Source organism: Oenanthe melanoleuca, chromosome 1A, assembly GCF_029582105.1.
Source record: "Oenanthe melanoleuca isolate GR-GAL-2019-014 chromosome 1A, OMel1.0, whole genome shotgun sequence".
Lineage (NCBI taxonomy): Eukaryota > Metazoa > Chordata > Aves > Passeriformes > Muscicapidae > Oenanthe > Oenanthe melanoleuca.
This window is the reverse complement of record NC_079334.1, coordinates 68,329,587-68,345,381: the sequence shown is the minus strand read 5'-3', so window position 1 is coordinate 68,345,381 and position 15,795 is coordinate 68,329,587. Positions and strand designations below refer to the sequence as shown.

The 15,795-nt window shown below is 49.0% G+C and overlaps 1 protein-coding gene across 5 annotated transcripts; it reads left to right on the top strand.

Moving 5' to 3' along the window:
• The first annotated feature begins 60 nt into the window (after positions 1–60).
• ANKRD16 (ankyrin repeat domain 16) lies at positions 61–15,335 on the top strand. Of its 5 annotated transcripts, none has more exons than XM_056482295.1 (11): positions 61–112; positions 754–871; positions 1,227–1,375; positions 3,001–3,342; positions 4,353–4,573; positions 7,083–7,125; positions 7,932–8,040; positions 8,851–9,012; positions 12,127–12,205; positions 13,315–13,499; positions 14,091–14,935. In XM_056482295.1, the coding sequence occupies exons 4-10, from the start codon at positions 3,011–3,013 to the stop codon at positions 13,473–13,475; spliced, it is 1,107 nt and encodes a 368-aa protein (XP_056338270.1). In that variant the 5' UTR covers positions 61–112; positions 754–871; positions 1,227–1,375; positions 3,001–3,010; the 3' UTR covers positions 13,476–13,499; positions 14,091–14,935. The 5 variants fall into 5 exon arrangements, 4 of the variants coding, with proteins under 4 accessions (XP_056338270.1, XP_056338268.1, XP_056338271.1 ...); XR_008839639.1 differs by having other exon boundaries at positions 71–112; positions 13,263–13,499; positions 14,091–15,335; XM_056482293.1 differs by having other exon boundaries at positions 71–112; positions 991–1,375; positions 14,091–14,912.
• Positions 15,336–15,795: the final 460 nt, after the last annotated feature.

Below are 15,795 nucleotides of genomic sequence, written 5' to 3'. Positions count from 1 at the left end.
AACATTATCCAATAGCGCTGCACTTCCGGGTTGGGCGGGGTTTGTTTACTGCCCCTTTGTGATGATGTCACGCGCCCGGCGTGTGACGTCACGAAGGCTCGGCGGTGCGCGGGTGGGTTGGAAAAACTGGGAATTTTTCCCGCGGGAATCTCGCGGTTTGGGATGAGCTGGGGAGGGAATATTGGGGTGGGGGAATCCCCCCTTTCCGGGAGCCGTGAAGGAAATGGGAATTTCTGTTTTTTCCTGAGGGAAAAGCGAATTTCTGGTTTTTCTTGAGGGAAAAGCGAATTTCCCGATCGTGTGAGACGAAAAGGGAATTACTGCTTTTTTTTTACTATTTTTCCTAAGGGAAGGGTCAGCTCCTGGATTTCCTAAGGAAAAGGAAATTCTCTTTTCTGAAGGGAGAGACCAGATCCTAATTTTCCCAAAGAAAAATGGAATTTCTGCTTTTACTGAGGGGTGGCTGCTTTCTGAATTTCAGAGGGAGAGGAAAATTCCAGATTTTCCTGAAGGAGAGGCCAATTCTCGCTTTTCTGAAGGGAAATTTTTCATTATCCTGAGGGAGAAGGAAATTCCTGCTCATGCTGAGGGAGAGGCTGGTTTGTGGATTCCTGAGGGAAAAATTCCCGTTTTCCTGGAAGTAGACACTGGGCTCTGCTTCTCCTGAAGGAAATCCTCCTTCCTGCTTATCCCAACCCTCCAACCAACCAGAATATCCCCCAAAATCCCAATTTTTTACCTCTTTCCCCTCAGGCTGGGTTCCATGGCAGAGCAGGAGAGGCCACGGCAGCTTCTGAGTCTGGTCCAGGAGGAAAACCTGGATCTCCTACAGGATTTGTGGATTTCCTGAGGGAAAAATTCCCATTTTTCTGTAAGTACACACCAGGCTTTGCTTCTCCTGAGGGAAAACCTCATTCCTGCTTATCCCAACCCCCCAAACCAACCAGAATATCCCCCCAAATCCCAATTTTTTGGCCTCTTTCCCCTCAGGCTGGATTCTGTGGCGGAGTGGGAGAGGCCGCAGTGGCTCCTGAGGTTGGTCCAGGAGGGAAACCTGGATGTGCCATGGGATTAATGGATTTACTGAGGGAAAAATTTCCATTTTTCTGGACATAAACACCAGGTTTTGCATCTCCTGAGGGAAAATCTCATTCCTGCTTATTCCAATCCCCCAAACCAACCAGGATATCCCACAAATCCCGATTTTTTTGCCTCTTTCCCGTCAGGCTGGGTTCCATGGTGGAGCGGGAGAGACTGCAGCAGCTCCTGAGGCTGGTCCATGAGGGAAACCTGGATGTGCTGTGGGATTTGTGGATTTCCTGAGGGAAAATTCCCATTTTTCTGGAAGGAAACACCAGGCTTTGCTTTTCCTGAGGTAAAACTGGCAGCTCCTGAGGTTGGTCCAGGACGGAAACCTGGATGTACTGTGGGACTCATGGATTTCCTGAGGAAAAAATTCCCATTTTTCTGGAAGCAGACACTAGGCTTTGCTTCTTTTGAGGGAAAAGCTCATTCCTGCTTATCCCAACCCCCCAAACCAAATAAGATATCCCCCCAAATCCCAATTTTTTGGCCTCTTTCCCCTCAGGCTGGGTTCCATGGCAAAGCAGGAGAGGCCACGGCGGCTCCTGAGGCTGGTCCAGGAGGGAAACCTGGATGTGCCATGGGATTAATGGATTTCCTGAGGGAAAAATTCCCATTTTTCTGGAAATAAACACCAGGTTTACTTCTCCTGAGGGAAAACCTCATTCCTGCTTATTCCAATCCCCCAAACCAACCAGGATATCCCACAAATCCAGATTTTTTTGCCTCTTTCCCCTCAGGTTGGTATCCATGGCAGGGCGGGATAGGCCACGGCGGCTCCTGAGGCTGGTCCAGGAGGGAAACCTGGATGTGCCATGGGATTAATGGATTTCCTGAGGGAAAAATTCCCATTTTTCTGGAAATAAACACCAGGTTTTGCTTCTCCTGAGGGAAAACCTCATTCCTGCTTATTCCAATCCCCCAAACCAACCAGGATATCCCACAAATCCAGATTTTTTTGCCTCTTTCCCCTCAGGTTGGTATCCATGGCAGGGCGGGAGAGGCCGCAGTGGCTGCTGAGGCTGGTCCAGGAGGGAAACCTGGATGTGCCATGGGATTAATGGATTTTCTGAGGGAAAAATTCCCATTTTTCTGGAACTAGTCACTGGGCTTTGCTTCTCATGAAGGAAAACCTCATTCCTGCTTATTCCAACCCCCCAAACCAACCAGAATATCCCCCAAAATCCCCATTTTTTTCTCTTTCCCCTCAGGCCGGGTTCCATGGTAGAGCAGGAGAGGCCACGGCGGCTCCTGAGGCTGGTCCAGGAGGGAAACCTGGATGTGCCATGGGATTAATGGATTTCCTGAGGGAAAAATTCCCATTTTTCTGGAAATAAACACCAGGTTTACTTCTCCTGAGGGAAAACCTCATTCCTGCTTATTCCAATCCCCCAAACCAACCAGGATATCCCACAAATCCAGATTTTTTTGCCTCTTTCCCCTCAGGTTGGTATCCATGGCAGGGCGGGATAGGCCACGGCGGCTCCTGAGGCTGGTCCAGGAGGGAAACCTGGATGTGCCATGGGATTAATGGATTTCCTGAGGGAAAAATTCCCATTTTTCTGGAAATAAACACCAGGTTTTGCTTCTCCTGAGGGAAAACCTCATTCCTGCTTATTCCAATCCCCCAAACCAACCAGGATATCCCACAAATCCAGATTTTTTTGCCTCTTTCCCCTCAGGTTGGTATCCATGGCAGGGCGGGAGAGGCCGCAGTGGCTGCTGAGGCTGGTCCAGGAGGGAAACCTGGATGTGCCATGGGATTAATGGATTTTCTGAGGGAAAAATTCCCATTTTTCTGGAACTAGTCACTGGGCTTTGCTTCTCATGAAGGAAAACCTCATTCCTGCTTATTCCAACCCCCCAAACCAACCAGAATATCCCCCAAAATCCCCATTTTTTTCTCTTTCCCCTCAGGCCGGGTTCCATGGTAGAGCAGGAGAGGCCACGGCGGCTCCTGAGGCTGGTCCAGGAGGGAAACCTGGATCTCCTACAGGATGAGCTGAGGCTGGATGAGCTTCCAGAGGCTCCCTGCTGGCGCTGGGGACGTTTGGGAGACTCCCTGCTGCACCATGCAGCTCGCTCAGGACACCAGGATGTGCTGCAATTCCTGGTGCAGGAGCTGGGCATGGACATGGAGATGGCCAATGGGGACTACAAGAGGCCCATCCATGAGGCTGCTTCCATGGGACACCAGGAATGTGTGGCCTTCCTGCTGGAGAGGGGGGCGAGCGTGGACTGCTTGAAAAAAGGTGACTGGTAGGTGCTGGGATTTGGGATTGGGGGGGAAGGCGGGAATGTGGCTGCTGCAGGTGGAGTTTGGGATCATGGAATGGATGGGGAGGAGTTTAAAGATCATCCAGTGCCATCTGGGACACCTCCCACTATGCCAGGCTGGCCTTGGACATTCCAGGGATCCAGCTTCTCTGGGAATTCCAGCCCAGCCAGGAATTCCTTCCCAAGATCCCACCCTAATCTCCCCTTTCCCAATTCCCTGTGTCCTGTCCCTCCATCCCTTGTCCCCAGTCTCTCTCCAGCTCTCCTGGAGCCACTTCAGGCCCTGGAATGTGCTGGAAGCTCTCCCTGGATCCTTCCCTTCTCCAGGGGAACATTCCCAGCTCTCCCAGCCCTGGAGCAACTCTGGGGACTCCTCTGGATTTGCTCCAGAAGCTCCAGGTCCTTATGTTGGGATCCCAGAGCTGGACTCCATGTGGGATCCCAAGTGGAGCAGAGAGGCAGAATTCCCTTCCCCTGCTGCCCACACTGTGGATCCAGTTGGATTTTTGGGAGAAATTCCAGTCCTATCCCTGCTTTCCCCCCATTTTGACTAAAAGTTGTGAATTACTGCACCACTCTTCCCTTAGGAATGGGAATTTCTGGAAAAAGAAAAGATTCCCAGATGAAAGCCTGGGAAGGTGCTTTTAGCTGAACTGCCACAAATCCAAAGGCAGCATTCCAGAGCTGGAAATTGAGGCTCAGCTTGGAGCTGAGGCCAAGATTCCATGAGCTTGGATTTGTGTGGCAGTGCCATGGAATAAAACCAGGGGAGCTCTGTGCTTCCTAGGGCATAACCAAACCTTTGGAAAAAGTCTCATTTGCCTCAAAAACACAGAATGCTCTGAGGGACTGCATGGAAAAAAACCTGGAGTATTCCCAGCCTGGAAAAACTGCTGTAAAATCTCCTGGCTCCTCAGACAAAGCACTTGAATCCAGGTGGGACATCAGATTTGTTGTCCCAGGTTATTTGATTTTATTTTGTCTTCTTGCAGGACTCCCCTGATGATGGCTTGCACCAGGAAAAACTTGGAAGTGATCAAAACTCTGGTGGAGCATGGAGCCAATCCCTTGTTGAGGAATAAGGATGGCTGGAATTGTTTCCACATTGCCAGCAGGGAAGGACATCCTGAGGTGCTCCAGTACCTCCTGGATGTGTCCCCAAACTGCTGGGACACAGAGAGCACCACTGGGAGAACTCCTCTGCACACAGCAGGTACAGCAGCCATGGATCCAGGGAGAGTCAGGGAAAAGGGAGAGGTGGAGCCATCCTGGGATCTTCTTTGGGATCCTTGGATCAATTCATCTGTCCCTGGCACAGATGGATCTGAGCTTCCTTCACTTGGAATGTGGAAATGATTTTCCTTCCTGCTGTGTAAAGCTGGGAACTGCTCTTGGAAAACCTCCCCATCTCCAAGCACATCCCAGCATTGGAAATTCCTAAAAGCAGCAGAGCTTTCAGGAATTTCAAAGAAAGGAAACTTTTGGGATCTGTCTGGGAATGTATTTCTTTATCACAGCCTCAAGCTGTGATATCAGGTTGGATATTGGGAAAATTCCTTCATGGAAAGTGTTGTAAGCATTGGAATGAGCTGTTGGAGTCCCCATTCCTGGAGGGATTTAAAATCCACCTGGATATGGCACTTGGGAATGGTTGGGCTCAGGCACTTTTCCAACCAAAATGACTCATGATTCCAATAATAAATTCCAAATTTTGGAGTTTCGCTCTTATCCCATGGTGAAAATTCCAGAGGAATTCTGGAAAGGAGAGGGACAATCCCTGCTGGGAATACACAGGATTGTTGGAGCCCACCATGTCCAATCCCTTTTCTTTGCTTTTAAGGGATATTTAAAGGGAATGGGCACGTTTAGGAATTCCAGCCATCCTCAGGATTGTTGGGAAGCACAAGGGCTCAGACCACACCCAGAGTGGGAATCAAGCTGTGTATTCCAGGTTTTTACAGGAGAGATGAGCCCTGGCTTCCCAGACTCCTTTCCCAAAGAATTTAATTGGGATTGACTCCCTGGAAAACCCCGAGCTGTTGGGAGGAGCCCCTGCTGTGCTTTTCCAGCCCTTGTTCCTCACTCTTGGCTCATCAGCAGTGACAATTCCAGCCCTTGGGCACCACTGAGTCCTTGTGCTTGACCTGGGAATGAAAAAAACATTTGTGGGATCACAGCAGGTTGCCTGAAGTGGCTGATCCCTATTTTTTTTATGTTCTCCCATCCCTGCCCAATTCCAGGTGTTGTTTCCATGGAGCTGGCAGCTCCTCTCCCAGCAGGAGGTAGATTTTGGGTTGGGATCTGGGACAGGTTCCTCTGGGATTTGGATTTGGGATGATCCTATGGGAAAGGGAGAATTTTGACCTTGAGCCAAACTCTTCTCCCTCCCTGCCTTGAGATATGGGAATACAATTGGGATCCCGCACCTGGATTCTGCTTCCTAGGGGTGTCTCCACCTGTGTTTTCTTTGGCAAAGCCACCAATCCACAATTTGGGTGGATTTCTGGAATTTCCTGATCCAGCCAGACCTTGGAGCAGCAGCTGGAGTGGGAATGGGAAAGGCTGGAATGATGGAATTAGGGAATTCTGTTCCCAGTGCAGTTTGATCCCAAACTGCTGCTCCCTGATATCCCAAATTTATCCCAGTGGATATTCCCAGTTCCTGAGGCAGGAGTGAGGGACCAGAGATGGTGCTGGAGCTGCCAGGGGAAATCATGTCAGGACAAGCTGCCTTTTCCATGGAAATCCCAGGGGTGTGGATTTGAGCACATTAACCCATGACCAGGCCAGCTGCCTTCCCAGATTGCTGAAGGGTCATTATCTCCCTCCTGCAATTATTTTTTATATTAATAAGGGTTGATTCCTTCAGCTTTGTTGCTTCTTCTATCCCAAGGGAGGAGGTAATTGTGAATCCCAGCTTTCCCCTGTCTCTGTTCCTGATAAAAGATGGAATTGTGTTGCCTGGAGGGATTTTTCTTCCCATGACTTGGATTTTCCATCAGCTCAGGTGAAGAACAGGCAGAGAACAGGAGCAAAGAGCCAAAATCTGGGTATCCCTCACTGGGATCTCAGCTGAAAGTTGAACACACATTTCCCAGGAACCCTTTTTCCATCACCTGATGGAGCAGCTCCAGCCTTGGTTTGATATTATTTTTCTCTTGCAAAACAAATGGATATATTCAAAATGACCTGCAGGTAAAAAAAAAAAACAAAAAACAAAAAAAAAAAAAAAAAACAAGCTGTGTGAAGTGAAATATTTAAAAAATCAGGAAAAAACCTGGCATATTTCAGTGCCTCAGGCTCAAATCCTCCCCCTTTGTTGTTGTTTTCCCTCTGAGAGGGATGAGGATGATGAGATGGGAGTGGCTGAGGAGGGCTGGGAATGTTATCCAGCATTTCCCCAGCTGCCTGCTTTGTGTTCCTTTTGCTTCTCCCACATCCCAATTCAATGAACAAACTGGGAGAAACCCTCTTTGTTCCAGCTGAACTCTGTGACAGACAGATCAGGCAGTGCCCATTCCACACCTTTTCCCTGCTTTACCTCCCATTTCCCATGGGATAGAGGAAGTGAAGCCTTTTTTTTTAACCCCACCAAAAAACAGATGGGACTAAAACCCCTTAGAACCCCTTCCCTCATCCCAAAGGGATCAGCAGCCTGAGTGTGAAGGATCACAATGCCACAAACAATCCACATTTTTCCTGTTTTTTCCCATTTTTCCCAGCAATGCACGGCTGTTCCCAGGTTGTGGAGCTGCTCCTGGAACGGTAAGCAGCCTCCTTCCAGCTTTTCCTCCCCCACCTCCCATTCCCTGCCAGGGTTTGCACACAAAGGATGCTTGTGCTGCTCCAAGCACAGCACAGCTGCCCTGCCCTCCCATCCCCAGGCTGTTTCCTCCTGCTCCAGGTTTTTCCCAGCTGGATTCCCTTGGGATGGGCTCCCTCTTGCTTATGACACAAATCCCAGTTATGTAACTCAGCCCTGGCTTTGTTTTCCCTGCTGATTCATGTGACAATGACCAAAAGGATTCCTGGGAGCTGCTTCCCTAGGCTGGGCTTATCCTTGATTTCCTGGGAAATTGCTGGGAAATGGCTTTAAAGCAGCTCTGTTCCCTTCCCAGAGCTGGAGCAGCTTTCCCTGGGAATTCCAGCTCATCTCAACCTGTCCAGCATAAACAGCCCTGTGATCTAAGCCAGGCTTTAATTCCATTTTCTCTCATTTCACTGAATGAGATTGGTGAGCTCTTGATTTTGTACATCATTCCATGAGGTTATTCTGGTTATTCCATCTGGTTATTCCCTGCTTCCAGTGTACACCTGGGCCCTTCTGGAAACCCTCTAGTCAGGGAAAAAGGGAATTATAAATTATCTTTAGAGCCCAAATGAGCTGAACCAGATCTCTGATCCCCCAAAAAAACCCCATAAATCATTCCCTAGGCCCTAAAACACCAGGACAGGTTTATCCATGAGCTTTATAAATTCCATTTTCAATCCCAGCTGCTGAGAGTCTCCTTCCATAAGGGTTTTGGAGCTGCCAACAGCTGTGTCCTGGTTTTTTCTCCTCTCATTTCCAGGTGCCAGTACAAAGCTGACAGCAGAGACAGCTGTGGGGTCACTCCCTTCATGGATGCTCTCCAGAATGGGCACATTGGAATTGCCCAGCTGCTCCTGGAGAAACACCAGGTGGGTGCCAAAATCCCTCTCTGTCCCTTCCAGGAGCTGAGCCACATGTTCATCATGACTGGAGTGCAAGGAAACAAATTCCCAAATTGTAAATAAAGAAAATGTGTCAAAAGGCAAATTCCCCCTGGAGATGGGAAGGATTTTGCTGAGTGAGGTCATCAGGAATCATGGAAAGACCTTAAAAACCATCTCATTCCTCCATGGCAGGGACACCTCCCACTGTCCCTGGTGACTCCAGGCCCCATCCAGGCTGGCCTTGGACACTTCCAGGGATCCAGGGGATGATGGGGTGGGATGGTGACACCAGGCAGTGGCAGGAGGGGACAGGACATTCCCAGCACTCCAGGGGCAGCTGTGTCAGAGCCAAAAGCAGCTCTTGGAATGCCAGGACTCAGTGTGGAGACTCCAGTGGCCATGGATAATGTGGAAATGTCCATCCTTGAGTTATCCAGAGCTCCTCCCTCTCTCCTGTGCTGTCTCCCAAAAAAATCCCTGATTTGCTCCAGGGAGTGCCATTAGAGCCAGTTGTGCACAGCAGGAGCCAGAACACTGCAATCAATAATTTATAAATGATTGATTGCTTGATTGATTAATGGATGATCCCAGCTGGTTGGGGCGCCCTCATGGCTGATTCTCCCAGAGATTTTGGGAAGTTTGTCCTGGTTTTAACCTCACATTACAGGCACTGAGGGTGGGAGAGGTGAGGAACCTCCTGGAGGTTTCCTGGTGGTGCCAGCGCCTCCAGAGGGTGCTGATCTCATTTGGGATGAGTGTACTTGTTGTTATTTCCATTCTGTTCCTCAATTTCAGGCCTGTCCCACAGCTGTGGATGCCCTGGGTGCTCAGGCCCTGCACAGGGCAGCTGTGACAGCCCAGGATGGCTCCATCCAGTTCCTGGTGTCCCAGCTGGGTGTGGATGTCAACAGGAGAGCGACGTCCCTGCAGCTGCCAGCCCTGCACTATGCAGCCAAGGTTTGTCCTGGGCCCAAATTCCCTGGGAAAAGCTGTGCCAGGCACCTTGTCTTGGTTTGAGGGACAGCTGTCTGCCAATAAAGGCAGAAAACTTCTCTTTGAAATGGAGAATGTAAACCTCCTTCCTCTAAATTATTATCATTTTGAAATAAAGGGGCTCTCAGGCAAAGAGATGGGAATTAGGAATAACAGTTCTTTACTAGGAACATTAAACTAGAAATGCAGTATTACACAGAACAATCCCAAACCCTGCCAGAGTCAGAATCCAAGCTGACACCCGTCAGTCAGTCAGGGTGTTGGCACAGTCCCATTCAATGGTGGCTGCATCCTCCTGCAGGGGCAGATGTGGTTCAGCTGGAGCAGTGCTCCTGGAGAAGGTGCAGTTTCCTCTGAAGGTGCAGGGATGATGTGGAAAGGTCTGGTTTTCCTCTGGAATGCAGTGGAAAGAAGGTGCCTTGGTGTCCAAAATGTCAGTTTTTATCTGGGTAGGAAAGGCTTGGCTCCTCCCCTGGCTGGAGCATCTCCCAGTGGGATGATGGAATTTTATCAGTCATGGCCTGGGACTCACTGGCCATGAACAGGAGATATCTCCTGGAGGGAGGATGGGCTGTGGAAAGATAAAGATGATTGCCCAGCTGGTTTAAAGATGGCCCATGAGCAGATGGTATGTGCCATGGAGGTAAGGAAATCACTATTCCACCCAGCTTCAACAGATGGGGACAGAGTACACATTTCTGGCCACATCCACCCAACACACACCTAAACCAGGTATCTAAACCAAGCTGGATCAGGTCTTTGCCACCTTGGAGGATTTGCATTCCTGGCTCATCCTCTACCACAGTCCATCTTCTTCTGACCAGTCCCATTCCCTGTTTTCTGGGCATCAGAAAAAGATGTGGGCAGCAGGGTGAGGGTGGGATTCTTCCCCTCTGCTCTGCACTGGTGAGATCCCACCTGGAGCACCAGATCCCAGCCCTGGGGACAACAGCAGCAAGATCTGGAGCTGCTGGAGAGAGTCCAGAAAAATCCATGGAGCTGCTCCAGGGCTGGAGCCAGACTGGGGGAGCTGGGAATGTTCCCCTGGAGAAGGGAAGGATCCAGGGAGAGCTTCCAGCACATTCCAGGACCTGGAGGACTGGAGAGCTGGAGAGGGACTGGGGACAAGGGATGGAGGTAATTGGCAAAGGGGAGATTTGGGAAGGAATTCCTGGCTGGGCTGGAATTGCCAGAGAATCCCTGGATCCCTGGAATGTCCAAGATTGGACATTGGGGCTGGGAGCAGCTGGGACAGTGGGAGGTGTCCCTGCCATGGCAGGGGTGACACTGGCTGGGTTTTGGGGTCCTTCCCACCCCAGGAATTCCATGTTTGGGTCTAGTTCCTGCAGAGGAGGGACAGGAGATGTCCAGAGGTGGGAAAGAAGAGCTGGGAAAGTAGGGGGAGCTGCTGGGATTTTATCTGTGTCCTTCACTCTGGAATTGTTTTGAATTCCAGAACCACTGGAACCTTTCTCCTCCTCCCAGCCCATGTGGGTTCTGCAACATTCCCTGGCAGTGCAGAGCAGATCCCAAAACTTGACCAAGATCCTTCCTGGGATCAGCTGGCAGCACAGGAATGTCCCTGCTCAAATGCAGGGATGTTAAACCCAAGATTTTAACAGCACTGAGCCTTGTACTGGGAATAAAACCTCATCCCAGTGCCCTGCTCCTACAAAACCATTTGTGCCACTCCCTGGGAATGCTGGCACCATCCAGCCCTGCCTGCTCCCACAAAGAAACCCTTTCTCCCATTTTCTTGGCCTCCTGCTCCCAGAAACCTCGTTCCAAGCCCTTCTGGTTGCCAAGGGCACGTTGAACAGCAAGGCTCTGGGGTAATACAATGTGCCTTGGAGAAATTCCCAGCTCCTGGCTGACTTGGGAATGACTGGATGGGATTCTCTCCCTTCCCCAGGCTCAGTGTCACTTTGTATTTACAGCACTGTTTGTTTGCCTGGTGGGTTGTGTTTTTATCTCCCTCTTTTTCTTATTATTTTGTATTTATAAACACATGAAAATCAAGGTTTTTTTAAAAACATTCAATTTGCTGCCAGGGCTGTGGCAGCTACAGCAGTTCCATTGGGTTTGCAGGGAAATGGGAGATCTGGAGTGGGGAAGATGCTTTGGAATCCTGTGGGAATAAGGAAAAAAAGAGTGGGTGAGTGGGAGAGATAAAATTAAGAGTTTTCTATTCCCAGACTGAAGGACAAAGACCAATTCATGGCACTGAGGATGTAATTCCAAAATCAGTCGTGTTATTTTAGGGAGAAAAGATTGATTTCTGGAAAAGCCTGTGCAGGGTGGAGGGAGCTGGGGGCTGTGCTGGGTTTTTCCCTGTGGAATTTCAAATTGGCTTCTGGCAGAGGAAGGAGGGAGGACACTGTGGATCCTGGCTGGGTCTTCTCCCAGGGCATCACAAATCCTGGAGGAATTCTTTGGGAAATGTTGGTGTCTGAGGGAGGCAGATGAGCAACAGCCCAGATCAGCAACAGGTTCTGTTCCTTGAGCTGGAATAACCCTGGGAAAATCAGCTCCAGATCCCCTGGGAACGTGAGGGATTTGAAACTCAAAGTTGGAGAGACCTCAGAGCCCCTTGCAGGGCTTAAAGGATTCCAGGAGAGCTGGAGAGGGACTGGGGACAAGGGATAGAAGGGACAGGTCACAGGGAATTGGGAAAGGGGAGACTGGGGAAGGAATTGCTGGCTGGGCTGGAATTGCCAGAGAATCCCTGGATCCCTGGAATGTCCCAGGAAGGATTGGAGCAGCCTGGGATGGGGAAGGTGTCCCTGCCCATGGCAAGGGTTGGAATTTGATGATCTTTAAGGATTTTTTCCAACCCAAACCATTCTGGGATTTTAGGAATGTGCCTGATTGCACCTTTCTGATAATTCCCATGGGATAACAGCAGCTGGAGCAATTCCTGCCTCATGGATCTGATCTTCCCAGCCTGATTTCCATCTGCTCCAAGATCCTCCAGAGCTCCTGGTGCCCCCAGAGCTGAGCAGGACAGAGCAGATCTGTGCAAATCCAGTTTGGTCATGGATCTGACACAGAGCTGACCCCAAATCCCACATTCTGCAGGAAGGACATGGACACACCATCCAGACCCTGCTGTCCCTCGGTGCTGACATCCAGGCTAAGGATGGGAAGGGCCGTTCTGGTGAGAATTCCAAACTTTTTCCAATTTTATGTGACACCAAGAGCTTCCATGAGCACATCCCAACCTCAGATGCCAAATCCATGGATACATTTGCTCTGGGAGCAACATGATGGATCATCCCAGGGGCTTTTTGGCTTTCAGTTTGCTGGAATTTCTGCTGGGCCTTTTCCCTTGGGGGAAGAAATTGGGAATTCCCAGCTTACTTTTCACCTGAGGAGTTCCAGTGCTGCCTCCTCCCTCTCTAATTTGCCTGGAATGATCCTGTTGAAAGCAAGTTGGATGGACAAACCAGGATTGAGCTCTCCAGCCTCAATTCTTTAGCAAACAGCCTGGAAATGGCTGATGAGCAAATAATACCAGAGAGCTGGCACGGAAATAGGGTTGCTATAGTGATCTGGAGAGTCGGCATTCCCAGTGGGAAAGGCTCAGGCAGCTCTTGCATCAGCATCTCCCAAAAAAAATACATTTAAATTTAAAAATAAAGGACAAATGGTTTCATCAATTGGCAAAACTGGCAAATTCCCCAGCCCTGGGGTTTGGTTAGAGCCAGGTTTTAGTGTTGCCATCTCTCCCTCCACCCCCTCAGTGATTAAATCCGAGCTCTGCTGAGCTCATCCAGACCTGGGATTTTTTTTTTTTTTTTTTTTCCCTGTGGTCCCTCCTTGGCTGGCTTTGGGTCACTGCGTTCTTGGGAAGCTTCTCATCCACATCAGGATTATCCAGAGCAATCAGGATTGGATTAGATGGAAGAAAGTTTTTTTTTTTTTACAAGGGAGGGTGGGGAGGGGCTGGGATGGGATGGAATTCCCAGAGAAGCGGTGGCAGCTCCTGGATCTCTGGAAGTGTCCCTGGAAGGCTGGACAGGGCTTGGAGCAACCTGGGATAATGGAAATTTTCTCTCCATGTCAGGAGGGTGGAACTGGATGATCTTTAGTGTTAGACTCAATAATCCCAACATTAATTCTTTGATTCTATCCCATCCCACACCATGAAAACTCATTATTCACCAACCCCATGTATTTATTCCCCCTGGGAATCCTGTTTCCACCCAAATCAGGATGGGCCAAGGCCAGGAGGTGACCCCAGCTCTGCTGTGTGTGTGTCCCCAGCCCTGCACGTGGCCAGCGCCGGGCAGCACGTGGTGGCCACTCAGATCCTGCTCCAGGCTGGGCTCCAGGACACTCCAGATGCCACAGGAATGCTGGCACAGCAGCTGGCCAGGAGGCCAGAACTCATCCAGCTCTTCCAGGGAACACAAGGCAGCACGTGAAGAAGAGGAATTTATTTCCACATGGTATATTGGTTATCTCTTGCCTGATTTAAATGGTGGGATTTTTACACAAAATTGAGCACAGCAGCCAAGCTTGGCACTTGGGAAATAGATTTAGGAGAAATGTTTGAAGGAGGATTATCTCAAATTATGATGGAAATGATGGGAGACCCTGGCACAGGTTTCCCAAAAAATTGTGGCTGCCCCATCCCTGGAGGTATCCAATCCCAGGCTGGAGCAATCTGGGATAGTGAAGGTGTCTAATTTGGAATTAAATAAATGTTGGGATTTTTCCCCAAAATTGATCAGAGGAGCCAAGCTTGGCACTTGGGACGTAGATTTAGGAGAAATGTTTGAAGTAGGATTATATCAAATTATGATGGAGGTCATAGGAGGATGGGAAGGCTCTGGCACAGGTTTCCCAAAAAGTTGTGGCTGCCCCATCCCTGTGAGTGTCCAAGGCCAGGTTGGAGCAATCTGGGCTAGTGGAAGGTGTCTAATTTGGAATTAGATAATCTTTAGGTCCTTTCCCACCCAAACCATTCCTTGCTTTTGTCACATCTCTTTTCTGATCCATTTTTTAATTTATTTTCTTCTTTTACTTCCAAATTCCAGGGCTGAGCTTCCTCTCTTGCTGTGCAGCTCCCTGAAGCAGAACCATCCAAGGGAAGTTCCACTTCTAGGCAGTTCCACACACTGAACATCCCAATGGAGAAGATCCACCTGGATCATTGCTTTTCCAGCTCTTCATGGACCTGCTCTCCACTAATCCCTTCCATTGCTTTAATTTCCAACTTCTTGGAAAGACTCTTGAAGCTGCATCAACCTTTTAAAACCTTTTTGTGGTCTCAAGTTGATCCCAAAACCTGCAGGAATCCATAGTGGGACCTCAACTTTGTGAGGACATCAGGGGTCTTTGGATCAGACTAAAATAAGGAAGTGTTTTATTCCATTTATTCTATTTTATTCCATATTGGAATGCTGGGCAATTCCCAGCACTGCTGAACTTTAAATCCCAATAATCTGCTCTTGGAAGCCTGGAATACATAGCAAGGTAAGAGCAGCTGCAGCTGGAATTGTAAATTATATATTAAAAAAATGATGTGTCCTTGTGTATTCCTAATGCCAAGACTTAAAAATGGGTGGAATTCTGTTTTTTTTGGGGCATGGCAGATGTTAAAAAGCAGAAAGGGATTGCTGGGTTTGAGCAGGAAATTCCCACCTTGCTATCCCTGGAGCAGGAATTTTGGTTAGAGCTGGATCAGCCCCTGGGTGGGTAAAGAAATGGTTTTATTTCTCTAAAAATCCTTGATCCTTCCATTAATCCAGCTCTGGCCTCCCTACAGCAGGAAATGCAAGGAGCTGCTTCATTCTCATTTTTTTATAATTTTAATAAACTATGGAATAGCTGGAATAATAAACTGGAGTTTTTTGAGGAGCTGGAATTGCTGATGAGCCTGAGAGAAAGCAGCATTGGGCTATTTTTCCAAAATAGGGTTTTGGGAAGTAGGAACACAGCCTAATTATGGGATTTTAGCAAAATTTCCCATCAGAATTGGTTCATGGGGTGCCTGGGATGTGCTGGACAAGCACTGGATGTGGAAGGATTTGAGGTCAAATAAATCCCCCCTAAATGAGGAACCCCCAAATTGAGGAACTTCACTAAACTAACAACCCCCTCTAATTTAAAGGCGTAAATTGAGGATGCTCCCCAGAGCACACCCTAAATTGAGGACCTCCCCAATATTAAGAACATCCCCAAATTGAGGATCCCCCTTTAAATTAAGGATCCCCCAAATAAGGGACTTCCCCCAGAGAACCCCCTTAAATTGTAGCCCCCACTAACGAGAGCACCCCCCCAATATTAAAAATCTCCCCCAAATAGAGGATCCTCCCTAAACTGAGAAAAAAAAAAAACCAATTTGAGAACCCCTTAAATGGAGGAACCCCCCCCTAAGACGGAAAACTCCCCCAAACTGATGAATACCCAAACAGAGGAACCCACCAGGTTAAGGAGCCCCCCAAACCAAGATCTGTCCCCAAATAAAGAACCCCCTATAAACAGAGGGCCCTACTCCAAGTGGAGGAAATTCCCTAAACTGAAGCATCCCCTAAATTTGAGATCCATGAAAATTGAGGAGCACTCCCCGTTAAAGAACAACCCTAAACTGAGACCACCCCAATAAAGAACTCCCCCAAAATAAAGGGCCCCCCAAATTGAGGGCTCCCTAAACTGAAGTGCCCTCCCCCAAGTAAATAAAGGATCCCCCCCAGATGATAAGCCCCCATAAATTAAGACCCCCCCAAATTTAGGGGGTCC

What these genes read in the sequence shown, in the direction of transcription:
- ANKRD16 (XM_056482295.1), top strand. Translation starts at nt 3,011, where the DNA reads ATGGTAGAGCAGGAGAGGCCACGGCGGCTCCTGAGGCTGGTCCAGGAG. An exon ending in TGCTTGAAAAAAGGTGACTG is followed by an intron (nt 3,343 to 4,352) that starts GTAGGTGCTGGG and finishes GTCTTCTTGCAG; the next exon opens with GACTCCCCTGATGATGGCTT. An exon ending in CCCTGCACTATGCAGCCAAG is followed by an intron (nt 9,013 to 12,126) that starts GTTTGTCCTGGG and finishes CACATTCTGCAG; the next exon opens with GAAGGACATGGACACACCAT.